At 38.9% G+C, this 25057-nt stretch overlaps 1 protein-coding gene across 1 annotated transcript in view; it reads left to right on the top strand.

The window, feature by feature from the left end:
* Positions 1–25057, top strand: part of XRCC5 (X-ray repair cross complementing 5) — an 87393-nt gene that overhangs the window by 9736 nt on the left and 52600 nt on the right. Inside the window, exons 6-12 of the mRNA XM_040228547.1 lie at positions 1920–2111; positions 5215–5329; positions 6499–6637; positions 9773–9885; positions 13493–13555; positions 19990–20127; positions 21218–21308. Coding sequence (XP_040084481.1) covers positions 1920–2111; positions 5215–5329; positions 6499–6637; positions 9773–9885; positions 13493–13555; positions 19990–20127; positions 21218–21308 — 851 coding nt within the window. The remainder of the gene's footprint in view (positions 1–1919; positions 2112–5214; positions 5330–6498; positions 6638–9772; positions 9886–13492; positions 13556–19989; positions 20128–21217; positions 21309–25057) is intronic.

Raw genomic sequence — 25057 nt, 5'->3', positions numbered from 1 at the left:
TGGCTTCTTTAAAACTGTCTGCCAATGGGGAATTAAGAACCTCTGTTGCGTGTATGTGCTTCTTAAGACTGCTGAGGGGCATCTCCTTTCTGTAGAACTGAAGAAAAATAGTTCAGAATAAGCCATCAAGCTGATACTTGTTAAGATGGTACTTGAGAGAAATTAAGTGCTTTGTAAGTGATTCTTCTCACTGAGTCGAGGTTTTCTCAGCACTTCAAAAGCCCAGCGTGGTTCCTGTTCCCTGCTCATAATCTCAGCTGTCTTTACATCCTTCACACATCCTGTCCTTCTGTCAGTTTCAATGGAAAGGGCCGCTTTTCCTTTTCTGTGAGCAGTACTGTAAAGCAAGCTGAGACAGAACAGAGCCTTTTCTTCCACTGGCTTGGTATTTGACTGGTTGTTTATAAAATGCTGATTGGATTAACTCTCTCTTCCTTTGCTGCAGACCTGTAGCATCCAAAGTAGAGTTTTGGGTTTTCTTGTTTGGTGTCTCCCATGTATGATTAATTCTTCTAGTTGGACCAGACCTTCCTGACCCTTTATTTTCATCATCCCTTCTTCCTGGTTGATGCTCTGGAAGCGGCAATAGTCTCATGCAAACACGATGTGCCATATCCTGTTCCCTGGAAGCTTTTTTTTCATGTAATGCAGGACATACACATCTGTCATGCAAACAATATGTAGAAAAAAAAATGTAAACAGGAAGCTCTGTTTTAATGATGGCAAATAAAATGATAAAAGAATCACTTTAAAAATCCACATGGGGTGACTAACAGATAATGTTGAGTAAACTGAAGAAGCCATTTGGGTTTCCAGGGACCAAGTGGGGTGACATGCTACAGTCAGATGACCAGGTCTTTGCTCATCTTTAGCTATGTGGCTTTGGCTAAATTATTTTATCTCTGTATATTCCATTTCTTTTCAGAAGATGAAGATAAAAATCTCTGTCTACCTATAATATAAAGATGAAATGAGACTGTTTATATGAGTATTTATAAAGTATCATATAGATTATTATCATAAAATGTGTTTCATTGGTTTACTTTTCAATTTGTATATTGACTATTCCCATGACTGTTGATCCCAATCTAGTTTTAGTCTCATTTCAGTCAAACAACTGGAGTGAAGCAAGAACAAAATTGGTTTTACTTATTTCTAGCAATTAACTGATTTCTGTATAAGAACTTTATATCTAAAATAATGATGATAATGTTTGTGTTATAAGTATTTTAACACTTTATCTTACTGATCTTTATAATAACCTTGAGAAATCATTAATGGGCATTTGTTTGTTATTTTTGTCTGCCTAGAATGTCATCCAGCTTTTTTTTAGGAAGCATTTCTTCCTACTCTTTAACCTTATGGCTTGAATGAAAGCTGACCTCTTTAGATCTGGCCCCCAGGTTACCACTGATTCCTGCTTTTGATTTTGTGTTTTTTGAATTGGAGAGTAGAGGGTTAAACCCTCAATCCCTCTTTGGTAGTGGAATTGGGCTTTATGAGCTTGAGGGTGTTCAGACGCAATGTGGAGGAGAGAGCAGGGCCAGCATAAAGGCAAATGAAGATGAAATACGGAGATAGAGTGAAAGGCTCACAGAATCCTTGTGGTGTTTGAGACTTTGGATCTAGTCATCCTAAGGCCATGCGCAACCTTGCCCTTTCAATTATTTTGTTATGTAAGCCAATAAATTTCCCCCATAAAGTCCAAACCAAAGAGGTTTCAGTTACTTGAAACTGGTAAGAGTACTGGCTAACATAGCTGAGTGCTGTTTGACAGCTGAGAAATGTAAAGCTCAGAGAAGTTGACTGACATGCCCATTTTCTCATAGCTAGTGAGTGACAGTCACAGAATTGGAACCCAGTTTATAATTTGGCTTCAGAACTTGTTTTCTTAACTACTGCTGATCTTTTCTTGATAGTTTGCCTTTCCCAATTGTCAAGAAAGGTGGAACTGGGGACAGAGGAGATGGCAGCTTGCTCTCAGACCACCATGAGCCTTCCTTTCCTCCAAAAGGAATCACCGAGCAGCAAAAAGAAGGTATTCAGATGGTGAAAAAGGTGATGATGTCTTTAGAAGGTGAAGATGGGCTGGAGGAAATTTATTCCTTTAGGTAAGAAGTTGAAAACATTGTCTACAAATTTCAGTTATAAGCATATTCATTTCTCTTTTGATCAGAGAGCTCTCTAATGCTTTTCCTTTTCTGAGCCATTCTTGAATTAGCAGTTATACTAACACTTTAATAAGTACTCTGGTTTTTATTAAAAAATGGTATACCAGCCTCTAATCCCTTTCTTTGAAGTTTGCATGGTTGGCACAAGGTTTCTCCTTTATTTCCAGGACTGTCAGGAGAGGTTGGAAATATATAGATATAATGAAAGATTTAACAAGTCAAATGATAAAAGATGAGGTGGTAGATTTCTTCTTTATGCCAAGCTTGGAGTACATTTCTTAGGCCCTTCCTTGTCATACACCTAAAAAATATTCTTAATTATAAAAGTAGTATCAGATCTGAGATAATACTCAGTATCCTCTTGTGCTCTGATTTAGGTTTTGGAGGCAGTATACTATAATATAGTAATTTTTTCCCATTTATTCATTTATTTTTAGCTTTTTGACTGTGCTGTGCAGTGTGCATCCTGACCAGGGTTCGAACCCATGCCCCCCGCCATGGAAGTGCAGGGTCTTAAGCACTAGACTGCCAGAGAAGTCCCTATATATCATAGAGTCATTCTTTTTTTTTTTTTTAAAAAAGCTTTTGTCACAAAGTAGTTTGGTCAGGCAAAAACAAAACAAAACCCCCAAATTTATAACCTACTTATTCCATATGGACTTTGTAAAGGCAAGAAATGTGAAATCTCTGCAGTACAACATAACAATAAAGCAAGCTGCTTTTTTCAGCCATCCAGAGATAGTGGGAGAGACGATCTTCTTTGTGTTATTCTTGGTTGGAATTGGATATACACTTAGTTTGAGCAAAGAACCTGAGAGGGGTCCATGGCATCTGGAATGGTGTATATTTGAGGGGCTTGATTTGGTAAAAGTGTTGGCAGCATACTCTACCACACAGTATGGCTTTTTTAGAGTTTCAGATTTTCAGGAATACTACTACTTAATATTGAAGAATTCATTCTAGTTTATCAATAAATACACAAAGCACGAACATTTTAAATAAAATTCTTAATTGTTGAAGTAGATCAACAATTAAGATTTTTTTGAGTAGCGGTAATGTATATCTGCTCTAATTTTTCTTCTCAATCACAATTTTCACATATTTCTAATGAGCTATAGTTGATAAGTGATCAACCTGCTTTTCTAAGTATAGATACTCTTGGAAAATTGCAGGTAAATGGGGATTTTGGAAATTAAACTGTAATATCCCAAGGGGTTGGTGAAAGAATCAAAGAGGAATCCTATAAAGTGATGTTTCTTTGTCTTAGTATGTGTTCTAATTGTAATACATTCGAATGTGTTTTTCTAAATTATTATTCTCTCAAATTTGAACATAGCTTGGTTTAATATGGGAATACATGCCTAAAGTGAACACATTCACCATGATATTGAAAGAATTATCAGCCAATAAAATTATTGTTAAAAAAGTTTCTTACAGCAAGGAGGGAAATTACTATGTGTTGTCCTCACCTTTTTAAAAATGTTTATTTATTTATTTGGCTGCACTGGGTCTTAATTGCTGCATGCAGGGTCTTTAGTTGTGACCCCTGGGATCTAGTTTCCAGGGTTGGAACCCAAGGCCTCTGCATTGGGAGAGCAGAGTCTTAACCACTGGACTACCAGGCAAGTCTCTCTTACCATTTTTGAAGCTATGTTGATTTCAGGTCTGCCATGAAGGTATGGATCAGAACTTGGCCATCTGATATAGTAGCCATTATCCGCAGGTGGCTACTTAAATTTAAATTCAGTAAAATTACATAAAATTAAAACTCTAGTCCCTCAGTCATACTCTCCACAGTTCAAGTGCTCAGTAGCCTATTGTACAGGCACAGTTGGAAATACAACACTTCCCTCATTGCACAAAGTTCTACAGGACAGCCCTGGGCTAGGCTTATTCTCATCTAGAAGATGTTAGTGGGAGATAACGAGACTTCTAATTTGAGGAGGTTCATATCTACTGCAGAGCTTATCCAGTTGTTCTCAGATGTTACCTATAAGATGCTGGTCTTTAGAACTTCCCCTGGAACAGAATCCAAACCTCTTGATTATTTTAGACATGACTCACAGTACAACCAGCAGTGTCCTGTGAGACAGGTGAAACCTGGTTGCAGACACACTCATTCTTCAACGAATACAAAGCCAAGGTGTACCATAAGCTTTGGAGCAGAGTATCAGGTAGAATATCTACTATTCACTGTAAATTGTTCCTGAAAACTGGAGTCTCTTGAGGCCTATTTGTCCGTAACTCTGGGTAATGCCAGATAATCCTTAGTGAATTCCATAAGTTCCACCTCTCGCCTGTATTTTTCTTTGTTATATTTGATTAGGAACCAGATGAAAGTAGAATTGATCTTCACTAATGTTGAAAGGAACTAGCTCTGTACATTGTGTTTGCTACTTCCCAGTTCCCCTTCCCTGCCGACTGAGAAACCTACGGCTATTATATCTGCTTTATTTTAAGACAGTATGGACTGCTAAGTTCCTTTATCTCCTGAAAGATCATTTTCTAACTGTCTCCACAATGTGCATATACTCATCATGTCTTTCATTTAAGAGAATGGAAACAAACTAAAAAATTGGAGAGTTCAATGACAGTGAACAGTGACATTATAGGATGGAGCCCATCCTTTAATATCCTAGAGTAGGGCTTTTTATCCTGAGGTCTGTGATTTTAAGGGAGTTGTGCAAATGCATTTATGAATGTGCTTGTATCATATCCTCACAGTGTCCTTGATCCTAAAAAAAGAAATGTTATAAACAACTGGCTGAGTTGAAAGAAAAGATTGAATGAGGGAAGATAGAAATGTTCCTTTTCACCTGTTAGTGAAGTCCAGCTGGAATTCAGCTCCTTCCTCAGCCAACTCATTTGTACTCTGGCTCTCTCCCAACTGAGAGTTGCCACAAGTTTTGCTTGTCATCAGCTGCTGTTCTTCTCTTTATGATCAACAGCATCTCACTTCTCAGTCTAGAAAACTAAATGCAACATCCAGCAAAGGTTAACATTTTAAAATTGCTGCTTTCATAATACATTTTTCTTTGTTAAGTGAGAGTCTGAGACAGCTGTGTGTCTTTAAGAAAACGGAGAGGCGTTCCATGCCCTGGTCCTGTCAACTGACCATTGGCTCCAATTTGTCTATAAAGATTGTGGCTTATAAATCGGTAAGTGGTAGGTACACATTTTTTAAAGAAATGTTACCAGGCAGACAAATGTGCTTATATAAGAAACTGGCAATTCATGTGTGGGTAATTCAAAACCATAATTACTGCTTCTCTAACTGCTCTGCCTGTTTATTTCATCTCTATTTAGCTTTTATGTAAAAAGCATGGTAGGAGAGGAAGTTTTAAGAATTGTCTGTAAGAGAAGTTGGTTCCCTCCTCTTTCTCTTTCTCTCCATTGACAATTTATTGTTAATCACAAGTTTCAAGTCTTTCCCTCTCCTTTTCTTTTTTAAAAGAAAGAAAATGAAATGCGTTAAGTTGCATTATTGTAGTATTGTAGCAGAAATACAGATACACACCAGAGTTAAGTTCAGAGTTTTTAAAGCTCAGTCACATCTAATTCAATTATTAATGATCTGGTAGTAATAGCATCTAAAAAATATGAACACATTTTGACCTATTACTGTGAAATGGCCTTTTGTAGCATATGTGCATAATAGCACACTTTGAAAAATGCGTTGTTTTTGGTAATGACTTGATGACATACCAGTTTGAATATCAGTCTCTGATCCATGCCTCCACATGACCCTCCTTGCCTTTTTTCTTTAAATGTACAAAATAAATATATAAACATATTAAATATATAAAATGTACATGTTTTTTTATAAAGTGTTTTTTTATCTTTTAATATTCAAGGACTTAATTCCAAAGCATACTGCATGCATGAACACCATGGAGGTACTTCAAGGCCTAGAATAGTGTCCTTGAGAATGAGAATAAGTCTCTTTCCTTTTTTTTTTTCTTTTGGTAGCTTCTTTTTCATTTGATTTCTGACTACTGATAGACTGCTTTCCTCTTTCTTCTCTATTGAAAAAATATGGTAACAAAATGTAGGGTCTTTTGTTAAACAGTCTGTGGGTTTTACATAGAAAGTGTTTGAGTATCTATGAATATTAATATTTATCTATGGATTACCCTTGGGGAAAATAAATTGTAGAAAGGATTATAAAACAAATATCCACAGTAAACCAGAGACGACAAACCAGTGTAGCTGGAGTGATTGTTTTGGATTTTTTTCTGTAAAACAGAGAGTATATTAGTTTTTCCTCTTTCGTCAGTCTGAATCCTGACTTGCCTTTTTTTCCCTTTATTTTTCTTTTGGAAATCAGATTACCCAGGAGAAAGTTAAAACGTCTTGGACAGTTGTGGATGCAAGAACTCTGAAAAAAGAAGATATACAGAAAGAAACAGTTTATTGCTTGAATGATGATGATGAAACTGAAGTTTCAAAAGAGGATACTATTCAAGGTATTATGCCAGTGAGAGTTTCACTGTTTCCTGGAAGATTTTCTTCAAGATGATATGAGGCAGGCTGGGTTTTGTACTGTTATTTGTCTAGAGACACATCTGTGTGAGGGAATCATGGGGTGCTGGGTTCTGTAACTCATCTAACTGGGGCTTGGGCAGGGCTGTTCTGAAACAGGAGTATGTTCATGCATTCGGTCTCTCTGGGTTTTATTTATTTAGTTTTAATTGTTGATGATTGCTTTACAATACTGGTTTGATTTCTATGATACATCACCATGAATTAACCATAGGTGTACATATGTCCCTCCCTCTTGAATCTCTCTCCCACTTCCCGCCGATTCCCACCCCTCTAGGTTATTACAGAGCCCCAGTCTGACTGAGTTCCCTGAGTTGTACAGCAAATTCCCGTTGGCTGGCTGTTTACATGTGTTCGTGTATATGCTTCCATGCTACTCTCTCCATTCATCTCACCCTCTCCCTCTTCTCAAGTGACAGGACTTAATACTTGGCTTTGTTTTGAAGTCTGAAGCTTACTAGCTAGGGAAATGCTTGTATTAACATGGGTGAAGCAACTTTTTTTGTGAATCTTTTACTTCCATGGTGATCATTTTTCTGAATGCCGACTTCAGGTCTCATAATGTGCCAGATTAGCTCCCTTAAGGTAATTTAGGGGATAAGAAAAATTATTTATATTTGTCATGTTGCTTAATATTCATTGGGATCTTTAGAGTTGTACTTCATGTATGTATCCATTGGCTCTGTAGAGTGTATTTAGATCATGTCTCTATCCAGAGGGCTTAGAAACCAGCTGAATGTTCAAGAGCTAAAATGATAAGATACCAAATGATGGTTAAGATAGAAGCCAGAGTCTTTATGTAATAAATTTATCACCAGACTACTATGTGGTAAATAGTCTCAGTATAATTTTAATTTGCAAGCCTTGAAAAAATTCCTTTTATCTGTGTGGCATTGTATCACAGTGTTTGTGTATATTTATATGTTTTGCAGGGTTTCAGGGGGTAGGAGAGTGATTAAAAGTGGTAGTGGTTATGCCTCCTTTCTTTGTTCTCATTGGTTATATTTAGAATATAATTACCATCCCATAATCTCTACTAATTCTTTAATTCAGCTCATTGGTAGAGTGTGGTTAAGAACAGAAATTTTGGAGTCAGACTGGTTAGAATCTTGGCTCCACTACTTGATAGTCATTTAATCCTAGTATAATGACTGTCTCATCGTAGGAGGATTAACATAATTAGGGGCATAAGACCAGAAAAGTAGAGGGCCTTCTCAGTGATACTGAGTAGTTGGGTAAGATGTGCTGGGCATATACAGATTCGTGGTCAGAGCAGTATATAAAAGACAACCTGCATTTTCTCTTTTAATCTTCATAGCAAGCAGTGAAGTAGGCACTCTTGTTCCCATTTTACAGGTAAGAGAACTGAGGCTGAAAGACATTCATTAACATGTGCAGTATCACATAGTTAACAGCTAGTAGATTTGAACCCAGGGCTGCAAGAGTCTGTGTTTCGCCATACTATTCTGAGTTAGGAAGGGCTCTGAATGATACACTGAAGAGTTGATGCTTAATTTTGAGAGCAGCATGAAGCTGTTAATAATTTTGAGGAGCAGAATGTCACAGTTGTGTTTTAAGACGATTAACAGGACATCTGAGTATAGGATGAATTGGAAGGAGAAGGAACTAGACATGAGGGTGCCAATTCTTTTGGATGCAAGCAGAGAAAGCAACTCTGGTTTATTTTAGGCAAAAAGCAAATTCATTGGTAGAACAATGGAGAGGAAAGAGTTAAATATGGTTTAAATTCAGAGTATAGGTGTATAGCTTTTCTCTCTTAGGTTTTTGCAGTTACCTACATGCTTCCTTTGCCTGTCCTCTGCTCTCTACCCGCTAATAGGTAGAGTTCTCTCTTCTAGATAGAGAGATTAGTTAATACGAGCAAAGACTGTGGTCATATTTGTAGTCTGTTCTCTACTTTTGGCCATATACAAAAGTTGCAGTAATTGATTTGCCCTTTAAAAGATGAACCAGAAAACATGACACTTTTAATGAGCAGTTTCAAATTACTCTTAAACAATTCAAGTAAGATGTCTGAAAAAACATTACCACTCTTATGTGCCATGTATTTCCCTCTTAATTTTTTGTTGAAAATTTTTATCATTAGCTTTTATTAAGACATACAGAAACATGTCTCTTTTTAATCAAATACATTGCATGAACAGAGTCAGAGGGACTAATAAACACTGGATCACAGAATCTGCCCCAGACACACACGTTTCTTTGTTTCTTGGAGTGAAGATGCATGCATATGCTTTTCCTTTTTATCTGCCCAAGGTCAGACTCCTTGGATTTTGATGATCTTTCAACATCTTTAAACATATACTACTATATCTTTATCTTTAAACATATAATACTGTATAATGAAAGGGCACGACCTTGCATAGAGCAAAGACCCTGAAACAGGGTTGGAGTTTTTTTAAGGAGCCAAGAGCCTATATGTGTATGAATACCCTAAGTAATTAAAAAAATATATATATAGACAATCCTACCCCAGAAATAAAATAAATTTAAATGCAGAAAAATATCCAGCATATCAATTGAATGTTTCTGAATAGAAAAATTTTGGCATCTTCCATTAGGCATTTATATATCTCTAGCATCCATTTTTGGGAACATTTTGTTCTGAAATTTTCCAATGGGTGTTTTTCTCTGTAGATCTCCAGATTTCTGAATAAATGTGTTCTTGTTATTATTTTTATAAATCATGATTATACTTTATAGTCATTCATGGTTTATATTTGGTTGATTACTAGTACATTGCATTTGCTGCTATTCTTTCTTCTAGGCTGGATAATCATCAAGGTAACTAGATGGCAGAATTTGCTACTTAAAAAAATGTAATTAGATTTTAATTATCTCTGTATTATATATGTTTGTGGATCTGCTGCTTCTTTTCCCTCATTGATCACAAGGGACAGAAATTTGATTCCAGGGAACAGTATACAGAGGCTTGATCCGGAGTGTGCATATATTGTTAATGTATGTGTGGGGCCAATTTCAGCTTGTAGAAAATGAGGCCCCATATGCTTAACAGATGCTCTTCTCTTGTTCTCCAGGATTCCGCTATGGGAGTGATATCATTCCTTTCTCTAAAGTGGATGAGGAACAAATGAGGTATAAATCGGAGGGAAAGTGCTTCTCTGTTTTGGGATTTTGTAGATCTTCTCAGGTAAAGCACATATTCTACTAATTGTAAACAAAACAGATGAGCTTTTTTCTCATTATTTGAAGTGGTGTGGTTTTGACTGGACCTTTTATTTATACTTATTTCACTTTTAATTTTTATAAATGTAATTTGCGGTGCTACTATCTTTGATTTTTGAAGATTGAAAATCAAGAGGTGGAGAAATCAGCATAAATCAGAAGAACAAACTCAATGAAAAGTCACTTCTTAGCTTCGGTGTCAGTGGTAGCTCATGGTAGCCTTAAAAGAAACAGCAACCAATTCTTTGCTATTGTGTTCCTTTCTCTAATTGTAAACTGGAATATTTTATAGGAATGAAAGTCTAGTTGGGTTTTGAATGACCTTAGATCTCTTAGAATATCATTGATTTATGCCAGTCACCCTTCTCAGTGCCCAGTAACTCAGTGAAGTCTGCGAGATACAATATACAGTCCTAGAAAGAGTCATTAAAGATTCATAGAGGTCTTAAGTGAAATGTTCTTGAAATGTACTTGAATAAGTAGAAAGTGCATCTTTTCAGGCTTTTCAGGGATGAAGAGATTCTTGTTGGCTCTAGAAGAACTCAAGTGAGAATTAAAATAAAATATAATCCAGTATACCAGATTTGAACTTTTTCATGTTGCTCTAGCATGTAGTCCTCATGTAAGTCAGTGTTAGAATAATTCAGTGAAGTTGGGGAGAATGTGTTTCATGATATGCTCAAACTGTTAGGTGCATTTTTAAGACTCATAATCCAAAATCACTGCAGATGGTGACTGTAGCCATGAAATTAAAAGACGCTTACTCCTTGGAAGGAAAGTTACGACCAACCTAGATAGCATATTGAAAAGCAGAGGCGTTACTTTGCCAACAAAGGTCTGTCTAGTCAAGGCTATCGTTTCTCCAGTAGTCATGTATGGATGTGAGAGTTGAACTGTGGAGAAGGCTGAGCACCAAAGAATTGATGCTTTTGAACTGTGGTGTTGGAGAAGACTCTTGAGAGTCCCTTGGACTACAAGGAGATCCAACCAGTCCATTCTAAAGGAGATCAGCCCTGGGTGTTCTTTGGGAGGAATGATGCTAAAGCTGAAACTCCAGTACTTTGGCCACCTCATGCGAAGAGTTGACTCATTGGAAAAGACTCTGATGCTGGGAGGGATTGGGGGCAGGAGGAGAAGGGGAAGACAGATGATGAAATGGCTGGATGGCATCACCGACTCGATGGACATGAGTTTGAGTGAATTCCAGGAGTTGGTAATGGACAGGGAGGCCTGGCGTGCTGCTATTCATGGGGTTGCAAAGAGTCAGACACGACTGAGCGACTGAACTGAACTGAAGCCAAAAATTGAGAATATTTACTTAAAGTCAATACAGTTTTAATAGTGAGATTAAATACTTTTTCTAAGTTGAGAGTCTCCAACAAATTACAATCAACATACTTTTCTTTAAAATTATTTACTTTGGGAGGTGTGATTAAACTTAAAATTTATGTTTATTAAAGTCAGTGCTTAATGAGTCAAGTGAAACAGAGCCTCCATTCAGACCTGTTTGTAGAAACTGGCCTCTTGGGAACTAATTCCAGATAGTCAGAAAAGAATTGCCTGTCTAAAACGGCTACAACTGTAATTCAGGACTCAAAAAACTTCAACTGTGCCACAGTAGGTGTGGAGGCCCATTTAGTTAAATGATGAAGCAAGAAAGAGTGAGCTGAAAAAGTACATATTCCATTTAAAGAGATTTTTATTCACTTAAACTGAAGTTTTAAGTCATGAAGTATTTTCTAAATCAACTTTTTTTGATGTTAAGCTCTAAGTTATTTTTATCTTAAGTACAGTATCAGACAGATACAATAGAAATAGTCAGAATAACTACCATTTATTGAGTGATTACAATATTATAGTCAGTATACTAAGCATTTTATGTAAATTCCCATTTAATTCTTATTATAACCCTCTTCAGTTCAGTTCAGTTCAGTCCCTCGGTCATATCCATCTCTTTGCAACCCCATGGACTGCAGCACACCAGGCCTCCCTGTCCATCACCAACTTCCAGCATTTACTCAAACTCATGTCCGTTGAGTCGGTGATGCAATCCAACCATCTCATCCTCTGTCGTCCCCTTCTCCTCCCGCCTTCAATCTTTCCCAGCATCAGGCTCTTCAAATGAGTCAGTTCTTCGCATCAGGTTACAAAAGTATTGGAGTTTCAGCTTCAATATCAGTCCTTCCAGTGAATATTCAGGACTGATTTCCTTTAGGATGGACTGGTTGGACAACCGTCTTAGGTAGGTGCATGATACATACTTTATATATTAGGAGATTGAGGTTCAGAACTGTTAGATAATAGGCCCAAGGTGACCCAGTTAGAAGATGGTAGAGATGGGTTTTGAACAAGGTCTCTCTGACTCTAAAGCTATGCCATTAATCAACTGTGATCTGTGCACCAATAGACAGGCTCATTTTTGAATAGTCTAGCTTTTACATACTTGCTTTTGTGTATTGTGTTAACAGATGCATACATAGTGTGTACGTATGTACCTTCTAACAGACTAGTAATTAGCTTTAAATAAATAAGATCACATAGTTTTCCAGATTCCCTTAAACTGAGGGACACTAATATTTCTGGATTGCATTAGTGTGAAACTTTTCATTATGTAAAATGGACTTTTTGGTTTGTTTGTTTTTTTTTTGAATTGTGAATTACTCTTTTAAATTTTCAAGAGACTTTTCATTTTGTCTTCTTCCAAATTGTCAGTGTTCTTGGTATCTAATTATAGGATGCATAAGAATTTAGCCAGAAATTTCCCAAATGTCTGACTGTCCTTTGAGAAGTCATTTAGGTGCCTTAGGAAAAGGTATCATTAACTGTTCTTGAATCAATCAACTATTACAGATTCTAATAAAAGGGCAAATAAATCTATACAAATATAGCAGACTGAAAATATAAAATTATCCCCATATTTCTTCAAATAATGGTTTTCAGATGGGGAATGGATGTGAAGATGGAGGGTATTTGGATTATATGGGCCTCACCCTCACACCTCTGAGACTCAGTTTTCTTGAACTGCTGTTACTGTGAAAGTGCTCACAATTTCTCAGCATTAGAGGTGGGAGTGCAGAAAAAATATTTGAGAATTACTTCTCTTATGGCACCTTCTTAGAAACTCTGGGCTCAAAATGACATAGATCAAAGAGATGCTGATCTTGGTTGATAGATGCAGGTGGTTATAATATCAGGAACTCTTAGTATTCATTTTCTAGTCTGTCTTTGACTCTGATGTTGTGCTAGTTAAGTAATTTAAAGGACAAATGGTACTCTAGTCTCTTTGCAATTCATCAGTGCTTCGTCATTGCTCTTAGGATGAAGTCCAAACCACTTTGCTTATGAGACTTCATGATCTGATCTATGCTAAATCTTACTCATCTGTCTTTACATTTATCATCTTTAATTTATTTGAACCTCAAGTAGTAAGTTGTTTCTAGTGCCTGTGAATGTTTTTCAGCAAGAGCATTTTGAATAGAATTTCTTAATAACATGTGGCATTATGGTTTCATATGTTCCTTACTTCCTTACTTTGAATCTAAACCAGTTCTTTTCCTCACTTCCTCGTGTAGGTCCACATGAAATATTTTATGGGAAATCAAGTTCTAAAGGTCTTTGCAGCAAAAGATGATGAGGTGAGTTGACAGTAGGTCTTTGAGGCAGGGCCACAGAATTGAATTGTCGCTTCAAGCGAGTTGTTTGGGGCTTTTATAGTTTAAAATAACATTAATTCTTGCAACAGTGGTGGGAAAATTCACTGACCTTTAGCTTTGAAAATGGAGAAGTGATAAATGAATTTGTCGTAGCATGAGCACAAGGCCTAAGAACACATAGTCCTGCAATTGGAGGTCAGGTGAATATTAAAAATAGAAACGTGTGAGCAAATACATTTAATGTGGGGATCTCATGGTCACAGGTTCAGGAAGTGTGGCATTAGGTTAATATTTTCATTTTCATAAGCAGAACATTTAGTGCTGGCTTGAATTGAACAAAGCTAGTGGAGGTAATGAAATTCCAGCTGAGCTGTTTCAAATCCTAAAAGACGATGCTATTAAAGTACTGCACTCAATATGCCAGCAAATTTGGAAAACTCAGCAGTGGCCACAGGACTGGAAAAGGTCAGTTTTCACTCCAGCCCCAAAGAAGGGCAATGCCAAGAATGTTCAAACTGCCAAAGTACACTTATTTCATTTACTAGCAAAGTAATGTTCAACATTTTTCAAGCTAGGCTTGAGCAGTTCATGAACCGAGAACTTCCAGATGTTCAAGCTAGATTTAGAAAAGGCAAAGGAAGCAGAGATCAAATTGCCCACATCCAGTGGATCATAGGAGAAGCAACAGAATTCCAGAAAAGCATCTATTTCTGCTTTACTGACTATGCTAAAGCCTATGATTGTGTGGTTCACCACAAACAGGAAAATTCTTAAAGACATGGGAAAACCACACCACCTTACCTGCCTCCTGAGAAACGTGTATGCAAATCAAGAAGCAACAGTTAGAACTGGACATGGAACAATGGACTGGTTCAAAATTGGGAAAGGAGTGTGTCAAAGCTATATATTGTCACCCTGCATATTTTACTTATATGCAGAGTACATCATGAAAATGCCAGGCTGGATGAAGCACAAGCTGAAATCAAGGTTACAGGGAGAAATATCAATAATAACATCAGATATGCAGATGACACCACCCTTATGGCAAAGCGAAAAAGAAACTAAAGGGCTTCTTGATGAAAGTAAAAGAAGAGAGTGAGAAAGCTGGCTTAAAACTCAATATTCAAAGGCATCCGGTTCCATCACTTCATGGGAAATAGATGGGGAAACAATGGAAATAGTGACAGACTTTATTTTCTTGGGCTCCAAAATCACTGCAGGTGGTGACTGCAGTCATGAAATTAAAAGACACTTGCTCCTTGGAAGAAAAGCTATGACCAACCTAGACAGCATATTAAAAAGCAGAGACATTACTTTGCCAACAAAGGTCCATCTAGTCAAGGCTATGGTTTTTCCAGTGGTCACGTGTGGATGTGAGAGTTGGACTGTAAAGAAAGCTGAGCACCGAAGAATTAATGCTTTTGAACTGTGGTGTTGGAGAAGACTCTTGAGAGTCCCTTGGACTGCAAGGAGATCAAACCAGTCAATCCTAAAGGAAATCAGTCCGGAATGTTCACTGGAGGGACTGATGCTGAAGCTGAAGCCCCAGTACTTTGGCCACCTGATGTGAAGAATTAACTCATTGGGAAAAGACCCTGATGCTGGGAAAGATTGAAGGCAGGAGGAGAAGGGGATGACAGAGGATGAGATGGTTGGATGGCATCACTGACTTAATGGACATGAGTTTGAGCAAGCTTCAGGAGTTGGTGAAGGACAAGAAAGCCTGGCATGCTGCAATCCATGGGCTTGAAAAGAGTCGGATACAACTGAGCGACTAAACAACAGCAACAAAGCATCCTGAAGATCCACTTACTCACTGGACTACTTCCATCATTGAAAAACTTGTCTTATTTTCTTTGCCCCTTTCCTTTCATTCTCTTCCTACATCCCAAGAGATTCTGCTTTCAGGCTGGTTTCTGACTAACAACCCATGACTGTTGCATCCTGTGTGCACACCTGCCCTCTCCACAAATATTTTCTATGCAGTCTTCAAGTCAGAACTCCCTTGGAGATTTTGATGTTAACTGGAAGCTTACCATCCTGTGTCTGTTTCAGACTACTTAAACAGGTCTCCAGGTTCTTCCAAGTTATTTATATTTGGAACTGGTAAACTGGATACAGAAGGCTTGTTTGGATGGTGGGGTTAGGGATCTAGTCCTCCTTTTTCCCTCACCTCTGAAAGGTAGCTGGCTGCTGATTTAGTGAATGGGTATGCCAATATCCATTAGAACAGTAAAACTAAGAGAAGAAAATGCTTGGCTTCCACTCAGTGTTGGATTTGTTAATGCACAGTAGGTGTATGTGACTTCTCAAATTTGAAACTCCTACTTCATGGATTTCTCCTGAATCAAATCCTTTTGGGAACCATGCAGTTCTAGTATATGTTGTCAACACAACTGCATTTTTGACTTCTGCTGAAGTTTTAACTCCAGCTTAGTGTCCTTTTACCCAGAGAAAATTTTGATCACTTCGTGTGATGCTGGGTATGAGTAAGAAAAGTCACGTCACAAAGCACATGTCATTGTCTAGACTTGCTAGCTCAGGTCAGGGCAGCCTTGTGGCTTGTATAGTTCACATCCAGCCTTATACGGAACCTGTAGATCACAGGGTCACTTTGTGTCACTCAGGAAAAAAAAAAATTCTACTAACAGCAGAGGGCTACTCTGTGGTGTCAGTTCTTGATGTCATACTCAAAGAATAATATTAACTAATTGGAGCTTAATGAGATAAGCTGAGGAAGAAAGAAACTGTCATATGGAAATTTTCAGTAAAAGATAACATGGAGGAGACTTGTGTAGGTAGCAGGGAAGTAGGAGGGATGAGGGATGTGATAGCCTTCTTCAGATACTTAGCAGGTTATCCTATGAAGCAGGAGCTAGACTCTGCTTCCTGCCAGAGAGTAAATTGGAACCAACAAGTGGTGGTTTTGTTCACAGTGAAGAATTACTTTATCAACAAGGATTACTGTCTCCATATGGATTGGTTCCTTGTGAGGTGGTCCAGTCCCCATTCCTGTAAGTTTCTAAGCAGAGTCTCCATCAGTCACATGTAGGGAAGGCAAGTCCTTCATCATGTGGGTTGCCAAACTAGATGAATACTTTTGTTTTCAACTGAAATATTCTAGGAATCTATGAATATATTCCTTTTTAAGAATATTTTCTTCAGTTATTAGCTTTTTTTTTTTTTTACAGAGAATCTACACTTAGGTCCTGGTTTTTACGGTGTGGAAGAGAAGGGGAGAGGAGAAAGGAAAGGAAATGGAGCTTTAGTTGAGTTTCCCACAAGTGTAGTGTTGTGTTATAGCAGATACTGGGGACCCCGTCCTTCCTTCTTTAAATATCCCAGTTGGTTGTATCAAAGACACCCAAATAAAAACTTACAGATACATTGGAAGTAATCTCTTCTTTAGTTTACCACTGTGCTGATATGGTCTCTTGTATGGGATTTGTTAGAATATATACATTCTGTCCTTGGTACACATCTTGTTTCTGCTTGTCAAGAGGGAATTAGTTCAGTGAGAGCAGAGACACAAATTTTTTTTCTTAGCGTGCCTAAGACAGTGCTTGGCAACATGGTGGCCCTGGCAAGCAGGAGATGCGGGATTTGGATTCCTCTGCTTGTAGCAGGGGCATCCCTGCTGATGGCATCTCTGCCGCTGTGTGGTTTGAAAGGCAATGCAAAAGAATGCTCATATTACCACACAATTGGACTCATCTCACACTCTAGTAAAGTAGTGCTCAAAATTCTCCAAGCCCGGCTTCAACAGTACATGAACCGTAAACTTCCAGATGTTCAAGCTGGTTTTAGAAAAGGTGGAACCAGAGATCAAATTGCCAACATCCACTGGATCATCAAAAAAGCAAGAGAGTTCCAGAAAAACATCTATTTCTGCTTTATTGACTATGCCAAAGCCTTTAACTGTGTGGATCACAATAAACTGTGCAAAATTCTGAAAGAAATGGAAATACCAGACCACCTGACCTGCCTGTTGAGAAACTTATATGCAGGTCAGGAAGCAACAGTTAGAACTGAACATGGAACAACAGACTGGTTCCAAATAGGGAAAGGAGTACGTCAAGGCTGTATATTGTCACCCTGCTTATTTAACTTCTATGCAGAGTACATCATGAGAAACGCTGGGCTGGAAGAAGCACAAGCTGGAATCAAGACTTCCGGGAGAAATATCAATAACCTCAGATATGCAGATGACAGCACCCTTATGGCAGAAAGCGAAGAACTAAAGAACCTCTTGATGAAAGTGAAAGAGGAGAGTGAAAAGGTTGGCTTAAAGTTCAACATTCAGAAAACTAAGATCATGGAATCCAGTCCTATCACTTCATGGCAAATAGATGGGGAAACTGGAAACAGTGGCAGACTTTATTTTGAGGGGCTCCAAAATCACTGCAGATGGTGATTACAGCCATGAAATTAAAAGACACTTACTCCTTGAAAGTTGTGACCAACCTAGACAACATATTAAAAAGCAGAGACATTAATTTGGCCACAAAAGTCCATCTAGTCAAGGCTATGGTTTTTCCAGTAGTCATGTATGGATGTGAGAGTTGGACTGTAAAAAAAAGCTGAGTGCCGAAGAATTGATGCTTTTGAACTGTAGTGTTGGAGAAGACTCTTGAGAGTCCCTTGGACTGCAAGGAGATCCAACTGGTCAGTCCTAAAGGAAATCAGTCCTGAGTGTTCATTGGAAGGACTGATGTTGAAGCTGAAACTCCAATACTTTGGCCACGTGATGCAAAGAGCTGACTCATTTGAAAAGACCCTGATGCTGGGAAAGATTGAAGGCAGGAGGAGAAGGGGACGACAGAGGATGAGGTGGTTGAATGGCATCACTGACTCAGTGGACATGGGTTTGGGTAGACTCCAGGAGTTGGTGATGGACAGGGAGGCCTGGTGTGCTGTGGTCCATGGGGTCACAAAGAGTCGGACATGACTGAGCGACTGAACTGAAGACAGTACTTAGCCAGGAGTAGGCACTAAGTTAATAATCCTTGAACTGAAAAGGTAACCACTCTCTCATGACATCCGTAGAGGATTTTGATGGCAAGGTGTTGATGTCATCGGTTTTTGTGTGGAGGAGATGGGAATATACATAGCTAACTTTGATGGAGGTTAGCTATGGCCCCTGAGAAAAATACAAAGTATTTGAGAGGTTAGGGAGAGAAGGGAGGGCTTAGCAAAGCAGATCTGAAATGGAGAGCTTATCATTTTGCTGATTCTTGAGGATGGGTTTGAAGCTTGAGAGCCAGAGATTTGGGGAGAGCATTCTAGTGAGGAGAAATTGTACATGGAAAAAGCTGCTGGGGCGGGAAAGCACAGGACTTGCCTGTGAATAATGATCTGCTCTACCGAGGCTGGGAAAGAGGTGCCTGTGGAGGTTTTTATAGAAGAGAGTGACAGTCAGCTCTCAGAACAGGGGACACCATGATGGAACAGGGCGGATAGAACCTGAAAAATGGCATAAAAGTCGAATTTGTAGAGCTTGATGAACACTTGAAGGACAGTAGGGAGGCCTTATCAAGAACTTTAGGGCTTCTCATTTGGAAGTGATGTTTGTAGAAGTAGGGAGTACAGGTGGAGAAGAGGGAAGTGATACTAAAGTTAGTTTTGGTCATGGACAGCTTGAAAACTAAGGTATAACTGGACAAGTTATCCACCAACTAGTAGACTGTGTACGTCTAGATCTTAGGAGTTTTAAAGCTGAATATACAGATTTTTGATTCATCAACTCATGGGACTGGATGAAAGAAATTGTCACCAAAGTAGAGTTCTTTTAGAGTGAGAGGAGAGAAAGGCCAAGAGCAGAGTTTTAAGATTGGAAGACAAGAAGAGCTGGGGGAATAGTGGTCCACAAAGGTAGAATAACTAGTGGAGAGTGTTGCTTCTGAAGCCAAAGGAGGAGAAAGTGTAGAGAAAGAGGGATGGTCAGATGCTACTGAAAGGTCAGACAGCATGGAGACTAAGACTTCGGCGACCTGGAGATCACAGGGCACTGCAGAGTAGTTTCCGGAAGGAAATGGCTACGTAGCTGGTTTAGATTGAAGAATAATTGTGTTCTAAATGGTGAAACAAGAAGATTATTCCATGAAATTTAAAGATGAAGGAAAAGAAGGTTACGGATAGTAATTTATAAGAGAGGGGGCAAAGAAAAATTTTGTTTAGAGTTAGGTATAAAATCAGAGGAGGAGGAAAGTTGAAGGAAAAAGCATATAATGAAGTTCCCGAAGAGGTACAGTAAATGTGATCGAATGCAGATGTGTACAGTGTAGCCTGCAAGTGGATAGAGGGGTATTTAATATCCGAAACAAGGAGAAACTGGAGAGCAGTCTTACAAGTGTTTGGATGTGCTGTGAAAATCCTCACTTGTTGGACATCATGTTAACACCGGCGTCTCTTACTAGGCAGCGGCAGTTGCCCTCTCCTCCCTGATTCATGCTTTGGATGAACTAGACATGGTGGCCGTGGTTCGATATGCTTACGACCAAAGAGCTAGTCCTCAAGTTGGCGTGGCTTTTCCTTTGATCAAGGACGCATATGAGGTAGAACCTGCAAGTCTTTTATTCATATTAATTTTTCCCCTTCAGTGGCTTTGTTCTAAACAGTGTTTTTCAACTGTTCATGTGCATGGGAGGTACTGAGGGGATCTGGTAAAAATGCACATTCTGATTCTGTAGCTCTGGGGAGGGAGGTTGCCTGAAATTCTGCATTTCTCACCCACTCCCACCTAAAGCTGAGACTGCTGGTCTGGGAATCACACTTTCCGTTGCAGTGAAAGAATATAAATTATGACAGTGTACAAGGAGCTTCCTAATAAAACAACTAGTAAAGGTTGACTATGACTTACCGTTTGCCCAATCCAGTGACTTCCTCTGCATTCTCATCCTTCCTGACGTCTCAGAACCTCAAGGGAATACAGATTACTTCCCTTTTTACAATAGTCTTTACCATGGATAAAGGCTGAGGGTGTGGTTTTCTTGTGATCCTGCTGAATTTACGTTTTTTAGGGCTGTCCTGTTGAAAATACAGATCTAGATTTCTTGCCATTTTCTGTGTCTCAGAGAACTCACTGTGGCAGAAATGGAAGAGAAGGCAGGTATCCTGACTTCCACGTCAGCCTGCTAGTAGTCACCTTGTCTCTTCTCATTTGCTGTGTTGGTCATGCATTTTGTAGATATTTGATAGTCTTTTTTGAGCATTTCTTTTAAATTTACTATTTTTGTACTGTTTGCAGTTGTATACAGCTAATCACAGGGCTCCCCAGGTGACTCAGTGCTGAAGAATCTACCTGCCAAGCAGGAGCCATGAATTCAATCCCTGGGTCAGGAAGATCCCTGGAGAAGGAAATGGCTACCCACTCCAGTATTCTTGCCTGGGAAATCCCATGGACAGAGGAGCCTAGCGAGCTACAGTCCATGGGGTCGCAAGGAGTCGAACACGACTGAACTGAGCAACTGAACAACAGTGGCGGCTAATAGCAGAGATCAGAGCACATCACTCTCCATGTCCTATACTTTCGCCTTCTGATTTTTTAAATCCTTCTGTTGAGCTATTTTCACAGCATTTGGGATCAGCTTTAAATTTTTCCATTAATTCAGTCATCTCTGTTTTTATCTCGTTGTTTCTCATTAGTGTTTAGTGTACATACAGCTGCCTTTCATGGAAGATTTGCGCCAGTACATGTTTTCATCCTTGAAAAATAACAGGAAATGCACTCCCACAGGTGAGTTTATTTCCATTTTGCTCACTGATTTGCTCTAAACACAGACTGGGGGAAACCACCTGTCTTTAGTCATGTTTGGGGGCTAGGATTTCACAGGGTGGGATTATAGTTGACCTTTGAACACTGAAGAGGTTTGGGGCACTACTCCCCCAGTGGAAAATCCATGTATAACTTTACAGGGCCCTCAGTATTCACAGATCTGTATCTGTGGATTCAACCAATCTCAGATTGTGTAGAAATGTATGTATTTACTTGTAATCCACATGTAAGTGGATCTGAACAGTTCAAACCCATGTTGTTCAAGAGTCAACTGTAGTTGGATTCCAATCACAGTGGTATATGGTGATGATGGAAGGTGATTTTTTTCCCCAATAGTAGGGATAGGTTTGCTCCAAACATTCTCCAGCATCCGCCTTCTGACTTAGAGGTTGTATCTAGGGAGCAGTTTAATGGAAATGGATGTACATTCTCTGATTATGAGCAGAGGATTTGTCTTTCAGTGCAGTGAATTAACACATAGTATCAAACTTGTGACTGGTGTCCTACATAAAATAGGATGTAACTTTAACCATACTTTTCTCTTTGCCCTTTCTTCCTAGTTCACATTTTCAGTCCAAGTCCTGTTGCTCCTTATTGCCAGGAGCTTAGTGAGAAGAGGCCTCTGTTAAGCATCTGGCTGCAGATGTCAGGATGCTACATACAGTAATTCTCACGCACATAGATCCTCTCTTCCGTAAATCTCACAGTTTAAGACAATTATCAGAAGATATAATAGTGGGCTGAAATAGGGAACGTACCAAAAAGAATACAGAATGATGAATAGATGTTTTAGTTGACAACTTTAAATCTGCCTTGGTGTAGGATGAGGGAGCTGTGAGGTGAGTTCAGAACTGGGTGCTCTCTGTATGTTGGGAGCAGGGTGTGGGAGAAGAGCCAAGAATCAAATCCACCATGTAGAATCAGGCATGGACTGGAATGTGTAGAAGATGCCAGTGTATTATAATATCCAGTCTTTTCCTCTTGATAATTCCGAACTTTAAATGAGAAGAACATTTAAAAAAGAGAACTTTGTTGAGAGAGAACCTAATAGATATAAATCAGTCGGGATCTAAAACATTACTTTTCAATCTGTTGATTTATTTCCTGTGAGTTGACACTTTTGTTTGCATTTGCTCCATTGGAAAAACAGATCATTAAAGCTGTTTGACATATTTCCCAAGTCAACATTTATGTAAGGGTGTGTGAGGCCAGCATGGTCTGGCCTGATACTAGCCTGGAGTAGCAGATGGAAATCACTGAATATTCACCTACACAGTTACCACCTCCTTCTTATTGCTGGGTGGACCCTGCAGCCGTCAGTGTGAGATGATGCCTGAAACTTCCATTGGAAAGTGAAAAAATGAAAAAAAAAAAAAAAAAAGTGAAAAAATGGAACAGAAATGTCTCATGATAAATGTCTGTATGGTCATTCCTTTTGTAGTAGCTGTCTGGAAGGGATGTTTGAAAGGTGAAGAACAGAAGTATAATAAACTTTGAGGAACTGCTTACTCTTTTCTGCCTTTTGCCTAGTGGCTGTGAATGATCCCAAAATAGCACTTCAGCTTTTTAACAGCTGAACTGCCATATGAATCAGCAGAATGAAAGTTCCTTGTGGTAGTTTAGGTAGAAGCATTTTGGGGAGAGTTGCTTTGGGCTCTGCCATTTTTATTGACTTCGTAGGTTTTTACTGGGAAGAACTTGCTTTCTATCTGGTATCTGACAGACATAAAGAAGAGGACACCATGTTTCTGCTCTCAGAGATTCTTAGAATTTGCCTGGAGTGGGATAAGACATGTATGCAGGACATTTTTCCAAAGAAGACGTACATATGAATGTCCTGCAGACACATGAAAAGATGCTTGACATCACTAATCATCAGGGAAATGCAGGTTAGAACCACATCTGTCAGAATAGCTATCATCAAAATGACAACAAATAACATGCTTCTGAGGATGTGGAGAAAAGGGAAACCCAGTGTGCTGTTGTTAGAATGTAAACTGGTACAGCTGCTATGGAAAACAGGATGGAAATTTCTCAGAAAATTAAATTTTTACCATACTATCCAGCACTTCTGATTCTGAATATTTTCCCACAGAAAACATAAACACCAACTCAGAATTAGATATATGTATGCCTGTGTTCATTGCCCCATTATTTACTACAGCCAAGGTATGGGAGCAACTTAAACGTCCATCAGTAAATGAATGAACAAAGAAGATGTGATACACACACACACACACGCTCGCACACACGCACACACACATGCACAGTGGAGTATTACTCGGCTATAAAAAAGAATTAAATCTTGCCTGTTGCAGCATGGATGAACCTAGAAGGTATATTGGGTGGGTTTTTCGGTTACATTTTATGGAAAAACCTGAACAAACTTACTGGCCAACCCAGTATTATTCCAGGAAAAATAAGTCAGACAGAGAAAGAGAAATACAGTATGATTTCACTTAAATGTGGAATCTAAAAAACAAATGAGCAAACAAAATAGAAACAGACTCGTAGATACAGAGAACATACTGGGGGTTGCTAGAGGGAAGTAGAATAAGAGGATGAGTGTAATAGGTGAGAGTGATCAGAGGTAAAAACTTTTAGTTACAAAATAAGTCACAGGGATAAAACACCTTTTACATTGCTAATATAGTCAGTCTGTCAGTTCAGTCACTCAGTTGTGTCTGACTCTTTGCAACCCCGTGGACTGCAGCATACCAGGTTTCCCTGTTTATCACCAACTCCTGGAGCTTGTTCAAACTCATGTCCATCAAGTCGGTGTTGCCATCCAACCATCTCATCCTCTGCCATCCCCTTCTCCTCCTGCCTTCAATCTTTCCCAGCATCAGGGTCTTTTCCGGTGAGTCAGTTCTTCGCATCAGGTGGCCAAAGTATTGGAGCTTCAGCTTCAGCTTCAGTTCTTCCAATGAATATTCAGGACTGATTTCCTTTAGGGTTGACCAGTTGGATCTCCTTGCAGTCCAAGGGACTCTCAAGAGTCTTCTCCAACACCACACTTCAAAAGCATCAATTCTTCAGTGCTCAGCTTTCTTTATGGTCCAACCCTCACATCCATACATGACTACTAGAATATAGTCAGTGATATTGTAATAACTTTGTATGGTGACAGATGGTAACTAGATTTATTATGTTGGTGATTTTGTAATGTTTAGAAATACTGAATCACTACATTATACACCTGGAACTAATGAAATGTTGTAGATCAATTCTACTTCAATTAAAAAAAGATATGCATGCAGGTCTATGTGATTAATGCCATGAGATTTGTGAGAGGAAAGAACTCCATCTGCGTTGAGAACTTGTGAAATAATCCACTCCCTCTGGTCCAATGACGTCTTCCTGTTAAGTTGGTATACTCCAATACAGGTTATGTTAAGTCCTTATAAAGTTGATGTTTCATTACCAAAGGAATGTTTTTAATGTTTTTCTCCTTTGCCAGTTACTAGTTTTTTTAATGTCAACTCAGGGGCTTCCCTGGTGGCTCAGACAGTAAAGAGTCTTGCTGCAATGCAGGAGACCTGGGTTCGATCCCTGAGTGGGGACGATCCCCTAGAAAAGGAACTGGCACTGTAGTATTCTTGCCTAGAGAATTCCATGAACAGAGGTGCCTGGTGGGCTACAGTTCATTGGATCTCAAAGAGTCAGACACAACTGAGTGACTGACACTTCACTTTTACCCAATATTTTGA

This window comes from Oryx dammah, unplaced genomic scaffold, assembly GCF_014754425.2.
Source record: "Oryx dammah isolate SB20612 unplaced genomic scaffold, SCBI_Odam_1.1 HiC_scaffold_27, whole genome shotgun sequence".
Lineage (NCBI taxonomy): Eukaryota > Metazoa > Chordata > Mammalia > Artiodactyla > Bovidae > Oryx > Oryx dammah.
Note: the sequence above shows the minus strand (reverse complement) of the source record. Positions and strands in the feature narration are given on the sequence as shown.